The 17,552-nt window shown below is 39.6% G+C and overlaps 1 protein-coding gene across 1 annotated transcript in view; it reads right to left on the minus strand.

Moving 5' to 3' along the window:
* aff2 (AF4/FMR2 family, member 2) overlaps positions 1 to 17,552 on the minus strand; it is a 99,255-nt gene that overhangs the window by 28,500 nt on the left and 53,203 nt on the right. Inside the window, 2 exon segments of the mRNA XM_046407057.1 lie at positions 3,947 to 3,984; positions 13,807 to 13,861. Of these exon segments, the coding sequence (XP_046263013.1) occupies positions 3,947 to 3,984; positions 13,807 to 13,861 (93 nt within the window).

Genomic DNA, 17,552 nt, shown 5'->3' on the forward strand with positions numbered 1-17,552 from the left:
CACTTGTGTGTGTGAACACTCCAGCGTGTGTGTGTGTGTGCATGTATTCGCATGCATACTCGCATGTGTGCTTGTTTAATCTGACTCGGGGGTGCATGTAAACCTGTGATATGTGGAGTATCTTGAGAGGATTTATGAAGCTATTGCAGTTACTCTGTCACAGCCTGCCCAATATATAAAGCTATCTGACCCACTAACAAGGCACTGGTGTATAAGGGAAGCAGAGGTAGAGGAATATCCCTTATACACCCATCGTCACTTATTGGGCTAAATTATGAAAGGAGCATGAGGTGATATAAATCCCTCCAAGTTCCTAGGTGGATTTAGCAATAACCTATTTTGAAGGGTACAGTTTAACATTCATGAGAGGGACTGGCATTTTACATTCAATGACACACACTTGAGTCAGTTTGACATCTATCAACCTCATGAAGAGCCAGTTTGGGCTTGAAACATAGTCTTTGGCAAGCAGAGATGAAAGGCAACACTTCTGGTGTTTTTTTTTTAATATTCTTGCTACAATTTCTACTATTATGTTTTTCACGTACTTTGAAACAAAAAAATGAATACTCTGTTTAACAAGAAGTATTGAAAATATTTCATTTTATGACTTTTATAAGTTTTGTTTGTTTATGAGTGCTATCTTTACTTCCTCTTTTCATTCAGGACTTTCCCTCCCTTGGGTCGCTTGCTCTGTATGTGACGCTAAGTGAATCTATTGCTATCGATTTTTTAATTTTCATGTATAAATCTGTTAAAGAAAAGAGAACTTCAGTGTGACATGTAATAATGTAAGCAGGCATTTGTGTATGGCTCTATGGTGTGTATGTGTGTGTGTGCGAGTGAGTGAGTGTGTGAGTGTACATGTGTCTCTATCATCTCATCCCCTAATCACTCAGAACAAATCAGCTTGTAATCCTCACTTGCTGTGTAATTAGTCAAGTTAAACATACAGTACTAAGACTGTGTCTCATGCATCAAACAAAAATCATATGGCGCATTTATTAGAGCTGGTTGCTTGCGTGTCATAAATGATGAATTTTAAGTCTGAAAAACAGAACTTTTTCACTTTTTCAAAAGCTTCGTTGCAAATGGTTTCCAGCAATCACAATGTGTGCACTAGTGTGTGCATTTGTGGTTGTGTGTGCTGTCTGTGTGTGTGTGTGTGTGTGTGCGTGTGTGTTAGCCCGGGGCTGTACTGCGGGGGAAGGCTATAATGGGTTTCCATTCCTACATATGTAGTGTAATGCTCCCTGGCAGCAGCAGGAGTGACGGTGTTTGAAGGAATGCGTCACATTTGAACTTGTGTCACACTTGATCCCCCTGACTGGCAGGGTGCATTGCGCCACTTAACCTTAATGCCAAAAACCTGTAAAGTTTTCTGTCGGGGTACAGAGCACAGGACACGCTGTCTTAACAAGCTGTATCAGTAGCCTGTTCTTATTATTGATCATGAAAGTGAGCTCAATAATCTCTGTTGAGTTATTCTGTATGGGCCTATTGATTTCACCATGTCTGAATGAAGTTTTGAGTCAGTGTTCACCCCAGCAGTGGATACAGAAGTCCTATAAACAGCTCTGCTGTGAACATTCACTTCACAGTACCACTAACTAAAATAACGATACTCATTATACTATGACCTCCAATGCTGTTACCACTAAAACAACAGTCAAAAGACAAATTGACATAACTCAAGACAGTTTTCCTGGTGTATATATACACCAAAGACAAAAAGATGCAGGTCAGATATGATGAAGAAAATACAGGCAAGAGGTTGAATATAAACTTTGGTGGGATGGATGGGGTGGGTGGTTGTATGAATGTGTGTGTGTGTGTGGCAGCAGAATAATGATTAGTATGTGGGTGAGGTTGTCAGAGCAAAGATTAAAAAAAAATGTGTGTGTTACTGTATGGATGGTGGCAAGGAACGTGGGTGAGAGAGAGGAGAATGAGTGTGTGTGTGTGTGTGTGAGAGAGAGAGTATGTGTGTGTGCTGCTCTCCATGGGGGACATAGCTAGTGGATCACTTGCAGCATCTCTAGTCCCACATCCCTGCGGACGTGTGTGTGTGTGTGCGCGTGTGTGTGTGTGTGTTGCTGAGTAGATTGGGCCGCAGAGTGAATGGGCTCATTAGCGGTAGCAGAGTAACACATGGCCTGGGGCACACACAGACACACAGCACTCTCCCTCTCTCTGTCTGTCTCTGTCTTTCTCTCTCTCTCTCTCTCTCTCTCTTTCACACACACACACACACACACACAGTCACACTCCAGACATGCATACTAATGTCTTCAGACTGTGAACGCAATGAGGCTCATTTATAAAAGATTCTTATATTCTTACGCACCAGTCTGAGCTATACAACACACAAGCAAAAAAGAAAAGAAAAAAAAAGAAAAAACCTAACTTGTGAGAAATTCATCTCCATGACAAAATCAGCTGAAGTCTCTCCAATGTTTTGTGACAGTAGAAATGCAACTAAAAAATTTCTAATGATGTTATAGGAAGACAATAATGTGCTGCACTGTGCAGCCCACACAGGATGTATCTGTGGGAAACAGAAATAGACTTTGCAGAAATTACAAAGACAAGAAAAGTTATCATAAACCGCCTGCTAGATTTATCTTAGTCTAAATTTAAAACTGGGACCAGCATGAGAAGTTAAAGCTTTCCCCATAAATTAGATGTTGGACATTCAGACTATTTGCTCCAAGGAGATTCTGGTATCAGTATAAACAATAATATGAGCTTCTCTTGTCTCTCTTTTAGCCTTTATTGTGCATGGTAAAATTTAAAGAAGCAACAGTGAATTTGGTTCTGTTAAGGCTGATTTAGACAGTCACCTGAGCTTTATTATTTATTCACTGAGCTTTATTATTACAGTCTGGTAGAGGTAGATTGTAGCATAAAATGGAAATTCTCAAGTGAAGTATTTCAGAATTGGACTTAAAGACAATATTTTATCCCAAAGCAATGTTAAAGAAGAAGAAGGTTAAAGAAGAGGATAAAATAAATAATAATAAAAAAAAAACCCAAACAAACAACATCCAACGTTGCAGCCAGGGTTTATTTCAGCAAAACGTCACCTTGATATTCACCCATATGTTCACCATAAGCTCTATTTTGGAAGAACTTCAAATGTTAATTTTGTGTTAAACCATAATGAGATTACATTTAGCAAAAAGAGAAATAAGGAAACCTTACTCAGTGACCTTGTATCATTATCTATGTGTATGTAATCCCAGATGAGCATGCAGAAGCCCTCTTCAGATTTATGCACTAACCTACAAATCGTGTGTATAGAGCACATCTGCTGCCTAATTTCTAATGGTACAGAGCTGAGTGTGTGAGTGCAGACTGAGGTTATCAAGTGGGCACCTGCCATCACAGATGCTTCAGTGAATTAGAGTCCCTACACCTCCAGAAAGCTTAACAGTGGTTGAATTTAAAATAACCTTCAAACGTCTCTCATTCCGCAGAGAGAATCTGTGATCCACACTCACAGCATCCAGTAACCTGAGCCTCTGCACCCTTTAGATTAAAGTTGATATTTAGTAAAACAGTAGATGTGTACACACCCACTGGGGGTTGTGTCTGAGGCCCTGGCTGTTCCACAGTCACAGTGACACCTTCGACCTCCAACAACAACTAAAGAAAAACAGCCAGAGAATCATCCAGCCCTGATCACGGCTGTTTCAAATGTACGTTTTCAGGACAAAGAGCATTTATTTATAGACATACTGGCCACCAAAAAATAAAGAAGGATGATGCTTTAGCTAAACGATCAAATGCAGACTTTTCTCTCACTCAAATCAACATGTAGCAAACCACATCTGTCAAGTTGGTATATACAGAATGTGATTAACTTTGATCCATTTTGTTTAAATGTGCCATTGAGATTAATAAATCATATCTTTCCAACAAAGAGTCTGGCTATTTGTCTTACCTTAAGGCAGTGCCTCTGGCTTTGGGCTTGTCAGACACCTGTCAATACACACACACACACACACACACACAGAGAGAGAGAGAGAAACATGTTCATATATTCAGTTCAAGTTTGAAGTTTAATAACAGTTTTATTAATGTTTTGTTTGAACGCACATGCGTTAAAGGAAACAGAACATGGGTAAATTTGCACTTCTGTTCTGCAGACATATGCTAAGAGCGTATGTGACCAACACACAGTGTTCCTCTTTTCAGACTGAACATGTTTACGTTACATGGCTAAAGTGAGGCTGTTTGATAAATTTCTCATTGATCCTCCAGCAGATTCAGTGGACATTTTCTATCTTATGACAGCTCACAGTATCAATTCATTTTAATATGATAAGATCAAGACTGATAGATATCATATGAATAACAAAGAAAATAAAGTACCGGTATATATACTGTCGGTAACAGATCTCTGCATGTGTCTGTTGCAGTGGTACAAATGATATACTGTTGCATTAATACATTTTTTAAAAAAGTATTAATGCTCCATGTTCTATTTTCTTTAGTACCATATTCTACACATTTAATGACAATGTAAAGGAGACAAATTATACTGGCATAAATACTCCTACTGCAACTCTAAATTGTATATAATTGATTTTTATGAAATAATTTTCAATGAAAAAAAAATGTAAATATATTTGAAATATAAACCAAAATAATCAAACTGTGAAAATATCAGCCATTAATTAATTCAAGCTCAAGCACTGAAGCCCCACAATTAAAACAAATGACTCAAATGGAATCAGGACCTTTTCTCGCCTCTGGGTTGTTGTCTCTCTCGCTCTCTCTAGGAATGAAGTGATTAACTGGGCCAGTGAAGTTTCTGATAGATCGATTTGTAGCTGCAGGCTAGAACAACAAACCTCCTCAGATCTTTGGCTTTGAGAGACTTGCAAGGCTCATGGAGAGGATCTATGTGTGAATATGTTTAGCTAGCTTACGGCTTTACTTGGATTTAAATAAAGAACAATCTGAAGTGTATTTATTCACACAATCTCCTCGTAACAACATGGCCGTATGTGTTGTTCCTGACAAAAAGGCCAAGCTGCCTTACCCAAAGCAATTCAAACCTTAAAGCTTTAGAGACATAAAGCACTCTGTATATGATTTATGCTTATTTCTGAAAACGCCCCCTTCTCCCTTCTTGCTCATGGGGGTGCAAGACATCACAGTACTGCACATCAGGCCTGACGATACAGTTTTAACAAGGCTTTAAACACCCCCACACCATCTTGAACAGTAACTGAACAATGGATTCTTCGCTTGTCTATACACTGTCGCCTTACTATGCGTGAGAGACTTTATAAAGCATCTCTAACACCTGAACAGTGGGTTCAAAATCCTGAATTTCTGATGCAACTCTTGCACAGATGTTTCACTGCTGAAAATATAGCAGCTAGTGGATTTTCACGAGTGCAAAACAAAGAGACTCTACATTCCAAATTTTAGCATCTTTCCATTGGCTGCCAGTTGGATTTAACACAGCTAGTCCACTGAAGACTTTATGTTCCCATCGACACCTGACTGTGTAAAAAAACAACATTAATCTTTAGAACTGAAGGCATATCTTCCATCTTTTACATATTCATTCATTACAAGATATACAATCACTCCTCCCTGACTATTTCCTAAATTAGTGTGACACATGTGGTGCCATTCATATGCACCAGCTGATGGGCAAAATTAACAAATGTTTTCCTTTCTCATGCGTCAAACAACAGATATCTTTATTTTCTCACCAGTCTTTAAGCCCACGCTGCAACTTTCACCCCTTCCATTTAATTTAGTCATCTTTTAAAGGTATTGATCGATGCCTTTCTATCCCTCACACACTCTTGTTTGCTCTCTGCTCTCCCACCTCTGTTACAAGTTAACTCTGTTTCAAGGTCAAATAGTAGCCTCTGCACTTTGCATCCTTTTTCGAGATACACCAGGCTGAACCTCTGCAGAAGACTGTGTGCGACCTGCTGTGCTCTGTTAGAGATAATCCGACAGTCTACGTTACACAGAGTTCATGCCACTGGACACACTGAGCTTCGAGTTCTGAGACCCAAAGCTAGACCCATCATTACCTCAGCAATAATGAAATACAAATCACAAGATCTATTTTCAGCATCACAGTAGCTTCCCAGCAGAAGCTGGTGATTATACAGACAATAAAACAAACTGTGTGAAAAGCAAGACAGCAAAACAATGAGCACAATTATCCCAAAAACGCTCAGATTTGTGTTTCATACAATGTTTTGACTCTTGCCATAATGTCTTTGTCTTCTCTACAAACATCCACACATGCTTCATTTCTTCCTTGTTTATAAAACATTGTTGCCACATTTAAACCAACCAAAGCTGTGATTTGAGGTCCCACTTTAACTACATACTTTAGATGTTTGGTGTTAAGACGCCAATGAACCGGTGAGAAGTCAGAGTTGCTCAATTCATGACCATTTCCATCAAATTCCACATATTTAAATGCCCTTTTCCCACAGTTCTGTTTACACATAGTGTTTCTCACCAAAACATGTCGAAGCATGCACTTTCATTTCTTTGCAGACAATGTCTAACTATATCTCCCGCTTAAATGCCACTGACCTTTGTCAGGATCAGCCAGTTTTCTCTCCATGTTTCCTTTTGTTCTCCCCTGTCTCCCCACCTTTGTGTTTAGGTCTCTCCCTGTGTGCTTATGTGTGTCTGGAATGGGGTGTGGTGACCTACTTTCGATTGTCACCTCTTCACCTGCACACCTGAAGATCATTACTGCAATCAACTCCACCCTCTCCCCAGGGAGAGCCCCTGTTTTAAGCGGCAGTGATAACATTATTAGGCCCAGTACTCTTTATGCTAGTCTTCATGATCACTTGCATTTTTGAGATTACAAAATTTTTTGCCTCCTTGCTCCAGGTCCACTAAAGCTTCCCTCCACTGTTTCCCACAGCCAGCTACTCCAGTTTTCCCAGGATCTTTTGTTCTGTCTGGATTTTCTGGACTCTCTGGATTCCCAGTTGACTTCAGCCATTCTGACCACATTGCCTCACCTGCCACACCAGTGCATGAACTCTTGTATAATTCTCTTTAGTCTCTGGATTTCTAAGTACTGAGCTCTCATGTAATTATCTCTGATTATTGGTATTAAACTGTTTAAACTTTTACTTCCATGTCATTGTTCAGCATTTTGGGGTCTAAAGACAGTTTAGTGTTGAACTTAAAACCCTTTGTCATTGCAGGGTCTATTTGACTTTTGCCAAGAGCTTAGCGACTGGATTTAACTTAACTGCATGATACTCGATGAACTCAAAACTGAGGTGGTTCTCTTTAGCCTCTCTGAATCCACCAACAGCCTGCTTGGAAACTTGGCCCGCTTTTATCTTTTGGCTCCATGGAAAAAACCTTGGGATGATTTTTAATTCTGCATTTAAATTTGACAAATGATGAGGGGCAATTTCATTTTGTAATTGTGAGCCTTGGCTGAAAATTCTGAAAGATTAGTAGGTAATCTAGGCCTTTATTACCTCTAACCTTGACTAATGTAGCCAATTTTAGACAGAAGTCTGTCAGTTTTTAACTGCTTCCTGTAAGTGTGAGTAAATTTCCCATCTACTTTCCTCCCTCCACTGGCTACCCATCAGTTTTTAAGTTCATTTTGAAGTCCTACTATTTGTTTTCAAAGCTATTCATGGATTAACTCCCTCTTATTTATATGAACTTTTAATTCCCCACACCCCACCGAGATCACTCAGGTGCTCCTTCTGCTTGTTCCTTGGGCTCAGTGGAAGCTCAAGAGCTCAAAGGCTCTTTTTCTGCAGCTGACCTCACCACATCAGATCTGGCCCATCTACTGAGCCTTTCAAAGCACAGCTCAGACTCACCTCTTTTCTTTGGCTTTTGATCAGAACTAAACTGTTATGGTTAAATGGGCCCTCATTATCTATGTTTTACTACTTTTTTTCATCACTGATCTTATTTTGAACCCTCTCTGCTTAGTATATGCATGACTTTATTGTCTGCTTTGACTGCTTGACAACAGTCAAATCAACAATCATTATCATTATGTGGCAAATGCCACATATTTTTTGAGGTAATGAGGCTATTGTTCAGATCTAGTAACTACTCTGATAATGACGTGATTTGCTTCAGGATCTGTTTGATTCAGTTCAGTGGGCAGTCGATTGATTGATCATATAGTTGCTTTGCAGTAATATAAACTAATCAAAGCAGTGCAGGGAAATGAGAAACCTTTTGAGAAACTTGGTAAAATAGACAAAACAGCCATCCATCTACACATTTTCTATACCGCTTATTATAGGGTCCGGGTTGGGGGGGACTGGTCACCAGTCAATCACAGGGCTGACACACACAAAGACAGACAACCACACACGCACACGCTCACACTTAGGGACAATGTAGAGTAACCAGTTAACCTAATGAGCATGATTTTGGTATTGTGGGAGGAAGCCGGAGTACCCGGAGAAAACCCACGCAGGCACAGGGAGAACATGCAAACTCCACATAGAAGGGCCCAGACCGGGATTCGAACCCTCTTTTCGCGAGGTGACAGTGTTAACCAACATATAAACATGTTGCAGTAAGAAAAGCACAAATTTTAATTATTTAGTCGGTGATGGCTGAGTTCCATTTAACTGCTGGTATTGCTCATGCTGGCTCACTGTCATGCTGTCATCTACTTGGACACTTGAATACAGCACAGCCATGTTATTAATAAAACCCGTGCTATGTCCCATGGTGACGAGTTCAAATGTTTGCCATAAAGGACAACAGAGTCGGCATTAAATTGAAGTTGACACTGACCAGATGGGCTTATTGATGGCTGTGATTAGACACAGTTACCCACCACCTCCACTGATCAGTTCCCTGAGGCAAAACTTGTGTGCTATTATGTTTCTTTCTTTACAATTGATTTTAACCATAGATTTCTCTCAAAGCCACATGGCTAAAAGTGATCTGCTTTAGATCCAGTTGACAGAGAACAGTGCTTATAGTAGATGTGACCATGGTCTCCAGTGTGTTGGACATTTTTACCAGCTGCAACTGTGTATTTGTATAAAGACAGAGCTTTTTGAACTTGACTTTGCTCTGACCGAGGTGATCTGTCATCACCAGCTCTCAGAGAGAGGAAAGAGAGCAATGCAGAGAGAGAGAGAGACAAAGAAAAGTCCTGCAGCTGTAATTGGGTTGCTGTTTTTCTGTCAGTTTCTTAAGTCATTAGCAACATCTCTTTCTTTCCTACTATCACTCATTTCCTCTCCTCTGTTTTCTCCTTCTCTTCCATCTGTCCTTCCTCTGCTCTTTCTTTCAATTCCCTCCTCTCCTCCGTCTCTTTGCTTGGTGCCAAAAACACATTCATCATACTCCTCTGCTGCTCTTACAGCACTGTGCCACAGCATACTAATGACAGTGTGTGCATGTGTGTGTGTGTGTGTGTGTGTGTGTGTAAGGGAGCGAGCGAGAGAGAGAGAGAGAGAGAGAGAGAGAGAGAGACTGTCAGCATGTGTTTTTATTTATGTGTTTGCTGGTGTAAATGCTTGTGAGTATAAATCGGCCTGGGTACACTGTATGTGCCTGTGTGTGTGTGTGTGTGTGTGTGTGTGTGCTGTGTTTTACTTCAGGCTATAAAAGCTTGATAATACACCATGCACTCATTTGCTATAAGCCTGTTAACAGCATGCACTGAAAAACGCCGCGGAATTCATCTCAGCCGCTCTCTCTTTCCATCGCTCTCGTTCCATCTCTTTGTCTCTCACTCTGTCTTCTTGTTTTGTTTCCCTCACTTTATCTTCACCTCCTGTCTGCTTTGTTATCGGTCTGTCTCATCTGTCTTCTCTCTCTTTCTCTCTCTGTCCCACTAACATATTCACTTTTTTCTTTTCTTTCTTTCTCGCTTTCCTCTCTGTTTATTCTGATCACTCTGCACGTCTGTCTTGCACAGTCATCCAAAAAGAAAGAGATTGGTGACAAGATAAAAATACTCAGACAGGAGTGTGGTGAAGACTTAAAAGAACAGTTTGACATTTTAGTTTTTTTTTTTTTCCTTCTCACACCCACAGAAGACACATATTCTAATTCAGTGTCCCTGTGTTAATTGTAAAGCTATCTCTTGGCCTATACCAAATATATGTCAAAAACATTTTTGAATGCTTTTACATCGACTTCTCTTGTTTTCTCTTCATTATAATATTGAACACAAAGATGTACATTTATATATTTATTCAATCAGGTGCAATTTGCTACTACTGAATGTCTTTAGCTAAAACTTGCTGTGGTGTGCTGGACCTTTTATTTTTTTTTCCAAATTACAGTATGGGGGGCAGCACGGTGGTGCAGTGGTTAGCATTGTGGCTTCATAGCAAGAGGGTTCCAGGTTCGAATCCCGGTCTGGGCCCTTCTATGTGGAGTTTGCATGTTCTCCCTGTGCCTGCGTGGGTTTTTTCCGGGTTCTCCGGCTTCCTCCCACAATATCAAAAACATGCACATTAGGTTAACTGGCTACTCTAAATTGTCCCTAGTGTGTGAGTGTGGGAGTGTGTGGTTATCTGTCTTTGTCTGTCAGCCCTGTGATTGACTGGCGACCAGTTCAGGGTGAACCCCGCCTCTCGCCCGTAGTTAGCTGGGATAGGCTCTTGAATGGATTACAATATGGGTTATATTTTTGAAGCTTGGGCAGTTCTGCTTCTTACTGTACTTTTCAAAAGTATCTGAAATCTGAGACCTCAACATGCTAAAAACATACCATATAGACAAAGATATGGGGACACCTGATCAGGTCATCCCAAAAGGAGTTTGATGGGGTTGAGGTCAGGGTTCTGTATGGGCCAGTCAAGTTCTTCCACACACCAAACACCAACCATGTCTTTATGGACTTTCCTTTGTGCACTGGGACACAGTCATGCTGGAATAGAAAAGGATCGTCCCCAAACTGTTGCCTGTTGCCACAAAGTTGGAAGCATAGCATTGTCCAAAATGTCTTGGTATGCTGAAGCATTAAGATTTCACTTCATTGGAAGTAAGGGGCCCAGCCCAACCTCTGAGAAACGGCCTCTTCACAATACTTTTGTCCATATGGTGTAATTGACACATGACACTCAGACAAGGTTGTAAACAAACCAAAAATAAGTTCACCTGAAATGTCAGTAATAATTCATCATATGTAGATACTACAGAAGTTTTCATTTCAGTGTCTTTAAGGACAGATAAGGCGTTGCGATACAGCAGGAAACAGAGCACGAGAAAAAAATGAAGTTATATTTCAGACACAAAAGTGAGATACAGGGAGAAAGACAAAGAATAAGAATTAATTGCAGCCTATTTCATTGTGTCTATTCATCTGAATATTACAAGTAATCATATGGGACCCCCTATAATTAAGGAAGCCACTTGCTACAATTCTGAATGCACGCTAACTATCTGTAATTAACAGTTCTACTTTCAGCATAATTATAATAACTAAAACCACTATAAATGACCTGCCATCATCTATAATTATAATATCTACCATCATGGTAATTATACAATCAGAAGGCCAGTTAAAAGGGGATGAGAGGAATCGGTATCTTTTCATTAACAGAAAATATCTCATGAACTCTTTGATGAGTGCTGATATCAATCTGTGCAGCAGGGGAGGGGGCAGCCGAATGACCCACACTGACTGCTTTGAACTCATCTCTGGCATCATTAGTGCATGATGATAGTGATTAGAGCAGAGAGGGCCACCATGCCAATATTCATACAGAAAAACAAGACAAGAGGAGCAGGAGACTGCAACGCTCATATGCAAAGTGCTCTGGAGTGACAAACATGACCTCTTTTCTCAGTGGACACTGAACTAAGCATGAGCAAATGCCCCTTCTGGATAAAAAAAAAAACAAAAACATGATGCATAATCCCTGCAAGGTCTGTCTGTATCAGACCAATGATGCAGTACCTGTGACCTTTCAAAGTATGACATTTTGAACTGAAATTACTACTGCTGGTGTTTGTAATCCCCAAAATTATTGAGCCTTTAGTGTGCCACCTGAATAACTATAAGCATGTTTAATTATAATTAATTTATAATTTGATCCATTAAAAAAAAGCTATTACGACTTGATGAATTGAATTTGCATTTAAATGATGACAAAGTTAAAATAATAATTTTAAAAAAAATCATTAATGGGGGAGCTGTCTGAGAGCTCCATCTGTTACTCCACTTCTTTTAATTCGTAGGTGGTGCACTGTTTACATGTCTTTAAATCAAAGCAATCACAAAATGGAACCTTTAAATGTTAAATTAGAAAATAAATAGAATGAATGTGACATTAGTAAACTGATAAAAAGAATAACATTTTTAAAATAAATTTTGCAGTGCTGTTATTTCATCATTTAGAGACAAGATAATTAAGGAATTATGAAAGAATTTTGGCTGTGCTGGCTACCTGCTATGAATGTTCTGAAAAACACTGAAATTCTTAATGTCATATTGTAGAAGACAGAACACGGGCAATGGTCTAGAATCACAATAAATTTTTCATATATTTTTCTATACTCTCTTTTATTTTTTCCATACATACACAGACCTGGAAATTACTGAAATTAAATTCCATACTTTTCCATAGGAAAACACAATATGCATGGAGGTTGACATATTGTTGACATGGACTTTATTGCCATCATTCTGTAAAACAAAGGTCGTACGGAGGAGAAAAATATCCATTTAGAAAAGCATCAGGAAACAGATCAGCGGCGCATGTTAAGTGAGGTATGTGTTTGACAGATGAATGTTTGTAGTCCTGAGCTTTTGTATGGTTAAAATATTGTATGTATAACAATAATAAGTTATTGCTGTTTTAAATAACAAGCTCTTTGCAACATCAACAAAGCAAATATTTTGAAAAGCACAACAGGAAGTCGTGTTTGGCAGCTGTGACTAATGCGACGCTAGTCGATATTTAGGCACCACTTTCAAGGGAACAAAAACACTTGCACACCACTGCTTACGAAGTTTATAAAGCCTTTTCAAGTTTGTACACTGTTCAACTACTCTGTAAGAAAAGCTCATTTATAGGAAAGTATTGCTTTGACTGCAACAAAGTGTACACCTCAACTGGCTCATGTAAACTCACAGTCCAAGAAGATAGTTTCTCCTGATGGGTATTTAAAAGGTCTTTTTCATAGCACGCACACAATGAAGAAATCTTTTAACAACATAGGTGGGATCTTCATTTTTTTTCTCCAGAAATTCTAGGCTGTTTTGAGGGACTTTGTTTCTTATTTGTTTTTCATATACCAGCTTAGTTATTGTAATGATTTAGTAACTTGCTGTTTGGTTTGACATGACAGCAGTTTGACCACAAAGGGTTTTGTTCAACTTCCTGTGCAAGAGAATATGTATGTATTATACATATATATACCTGAACGTTGAGGTCCTGCCCACCGTACTGCACATGTATCTGACTATGGGTCATTGCATCATTAGCTTGACGTGCCCTGGTGGTCTGAAGGTTATTGCTGACCATCAAATGCAACATTTTAGGTCCAGCCAGGGACCGCACTTACATGTCTTCAACTCTCTCTGTCTCTCCTTTTCTCTTGTTGTTGCTCTGCTATCAGCTGTCTAATACAACACGTGCACATCAAAGTTTTCTCCTTAATGAGAGAAGAGCTTACTACATAGCAGCCTGTTTTTTTCTGAGATAAGGTGCTTTTGGAGACAATTTACTTTCTAGGTAATGAATCAATGACTGGAGGACAGATGTAGGCAGAGCTGGAGCGAGAGATGATTTGCACAGATGAATGAATGGACGGACTGCAGAGGGAGCTCACCTTTTGTTCGGCCTCTTCCTCATCACTGCTGATCTTCAGGTCATCCTCCAACATTCTGCACAGAGACAAAGGGACACATGTTATTGCAGCCGTGACCTCCTGTCCGCTTGCATTAGGTCGAATATGGCAAGTCATGATTGGCATTTTCCTTTGATGAACCTTTCTGGCAAACGAATTTCATCACATATCAAAAGCAGTGCTGGTTCACATTGTGGAATGAGGGAGAAGACACTGGATGGAGCTTATTGCTGCTAAAAAACCTACCAGATGTTCAGCTTTTAGAGCTTGGAGAGGAAAGCCAGATTGTTTTTTCACCTGGAAACTTTCTGTCTGACAACCGCTGACCTGCAGCCAAGAATTCCTTGGAAACAAAGCTGACATGCTCGGCCGGGATCAGTACCTCAGTCGGGATTGTACATGAATATTTTGCAGGGGTTATAATTAGAAAAAGGACCAGCTTCTTGCCCTTTTTTCCTTTATTAGCCGTGTTTGATTTATTTTCCCCACTCTAGACATGAAATTCTAACTATATAGACATATGGAGGTTATGAAAAAGATATACAAGATACTGTCGATAACACGACCTCCCTCAGAGCATCACCTACTCCTTACTGCACAAATTATTCAGTATTTATGTGCTGTGCATTGGCAAGTTCCCGTGTTTTATTGCTTTATATAAACCCTCCACACAAACTACTGTTATTTTAAGCAGGCACTGCTATTGTTATGACAGGAGAATCCCCTAAAGGGATTTTTACTGCCTCACGAACCACTCTTGTCAGTGCCTGCACTGCTAAAAAACACTCCCCACTGTTGTAGTGTTTTCAGATGGGACTGTACGAGTGGTGAATAACTGAAGCACAATAAGAAAAAGCTTTGCAGATAAGGGGCACAGTGCAGCACGCGGCGATGATAGATATGTTTGAATGAATGAATAATGGATTCATGTTTTATTTCATAAGAAGGGACAGATGGAAAGAGGGAGATAGTGAGCAAGATGGAGATGATAATGACAGAGAAGAGGGAGACGGAGACCAGAGAGAGAGACAGAGAGAAGAGAAAGGAAGCATGGAGGGAAAAGGAATAAAATGCAAGATAGGGTGAAAGAATCTATGAGGACAGACACAGTCAGATATAAATGAGTTATGGACTAAAGCATCCATGACTTGCAGAGCTGGGAAAGCACAGCATCAAATTTCTGCAAGGCTCTTAATTGCTTTCATAAAATGGGAGTCTTTTTATTTCTTAAAGTAAAGCGTTAGCAGGCTTTTACTTGGTGAAGTTTTTCTGAGAGGATGTTAATATTTTCCAAAGCCAAATCAAAGCTGTGCTCAGCTAATGACTAACTGCTCAACAGAATTCCTCATGCACATGCAGTGCAAAACAAAATGCACAAATAAATCTCTTCCAAAACTCTCAAGTAGGACAAGTTACCTGTCAATGATTTTGTATTACATTATACTCTGAGTCAAAATTAACTTATTCAGACCAGCTCACAGTCTGTTTTGTCCCTCCCTGCTTGTTGTCCTGTTGTGTTAAACAGGAAAATCTGCTTCTGTTCCATTTACCTCAGAAGTTAGAAGTCATAGCTGGGGACGACGTCACATCTGACATGACTGCGTTCCAGAACAACAAGTCCAAAAACCGAGATGATTGCTCTAGCCAGGTTCGCCACTGTTAGTAATACCAGTTGATAACTATGCAGTACGCAGTATTTTGTGCATACAAACACTGTAGCAACATGTCCACAGAATAAAGTTGGACAGGACTGGGTGCATGCCTGATTTAATGAGACACAAATAACACAGAAGTGCAGATAAACTGTATGCAATACAGCTTTCACTACTTTTGATGCACAGAGGAGCCATCTTAGATTTTGGTCTTGGTTGGTGAGGTTCCCTTGACTTTCTGAATCAGAAATCAGGTTGTTTAGCAGTTGAAATTACCAGCTGGGAAACTGGAAATTCAACTGGAACATACATCATTGACCATTTCTTGCATCGACAAGATGCACAAGATCACCTGGGACCTTCTTTTAATGAAGGTTCTACATGTGATGCTCTGCACGTTGCACACTTCCCATTTCATCCAGTATCCAAAGGCCATGCCAAAAAATGTGAAACACATATTGTAAGTTGCTATGTGTCAGAGGATTTGTTAAAGACACCGATCCCCAAAACGGAGGTCAAGAGATGATTAAAAGAATAGTTAAACTAAAAAAAAAAATATTTCTGGCTGCTCCCTTTCTTGTAATCTTTGCATTTTTTCCTCTGAAATGCTGGATCATTTTCCTTCTAAAAATGCTTCAAATAAAACAAAGGTGAAAAAAATCACTGTGGTTGAACTTGACGTGGGTGCAAGACAAATGCAACTGGTGATCATGGGCCAAGAGTAAACGCTGTTTTGTTTAAAAAGGTCACAAGGTTAAGACCCATTGGGCATTGAACTGGACAGAGATTGAATACTGTTGTGGTTCATTGTTGTGCAATAGCAACATGGACAATTGAACACAAACTTTAGTTTAACAAGCTTGAGGTTTACTTCTTTTTCAGGTCTGTCAATTTTTATTTAATCCTGAAGACTGTGTTCTATGAAGCACCGGTACTAAACGCACATGTGTGCATACTGGCTGTGTGGGATGGCTCCTCGGAAATTGATCATAGCAGTTGTGAGATTAAATAAAATTGCTCCCAAATACAAAGCATTGGAGTGATAACGTTTGAAGCTCTGTGTTAAAATCAGATTAATGCTTTCAGTATGAGATTTTAGCTGTTGGCCTCATTGGCAGTTCTCACTCATAGTGTGTCTTCTTTTTGAAGGATAATATCAGTAAGTGTATAGTACAAAGATGCTGAATGCATTAAGACATGAGCATGCACCTGCACACCAGATGTGCTCATAGCAATGGAAACTCATTCAAAATTTACATTACATTCATTTCGAAGATGCTTTTGTCCAAAGCAACATACAATAAGTGTATTCATACTCCAACTTGAATCGTTTAATCATAATACCATCACAATAACACAGCATCATGTTTTGACAGTAAGCTGTTTAGTGTTAGTGCCTTACACTGTATACAGGATGCTACACACTGCAGGACGTGTTTCTGTGTGATTCTGCACATGAAAAAGAAGAAGAAGAAGAACCCAGGCGCAAGCAAGAAGAAGCAGGTGAGAAAACCACTGACTGAGAAACTGCAAAAGCTGGTTCGACTACTCAAAAGTCTTCTTCACTTCTTCCACTCAGTGACATTTAAGCAGTGGCCTGAACATCATGTGACTGGGCTGGAGAGTAATGAAGCTAATGCAGCAGGAGAGTACGATGTGCTCTCTACTCTGTGCTCTAATGAAAGGAACAAATTAAAAACCACAAATTCTCTTGCTATTGTTTCCTAGCGTACCTTTAAGGTACAGAGCTTATTTGAGAGGGATTACTTTTGAAATCTGTAATGGGTGGATGTAGTAAACATTCAGGAAAGAATATAGCAATTAGCCTCAGCGGTACAATTACTCTTGAATAAGACGAGGTTGGCCTATTCATTATCCCAAACATTTTACGCTGTTGAACATCACAGTAAAAACAAAGAATGGCTAATGGCTGCAGTAAACTAAGCATTGTTTTCAACCAATAACAATTATTTCACCCTAATAAACAAAGAAGCATTTATGCTTGAATACGAGATGGGGAAAAAATTACACCTCAAGCCTAATAATAGTAATCAAAAGAAATGGGCTTATCGGCTT

Source organism: Scatophagus argus, chromosome 12, assembly GCF_020382885.2.
Source record: "Scatophagus argus isolate fScaArg1 chromosome 12, fScaArg1.pri, whole genome shotgun sequence".
Lineage (NCBI taxonomy): Eukaryota > Metazoa > Chordata > Actinopteri > Scatophagidae > Scatophagus > Scatophagus argus.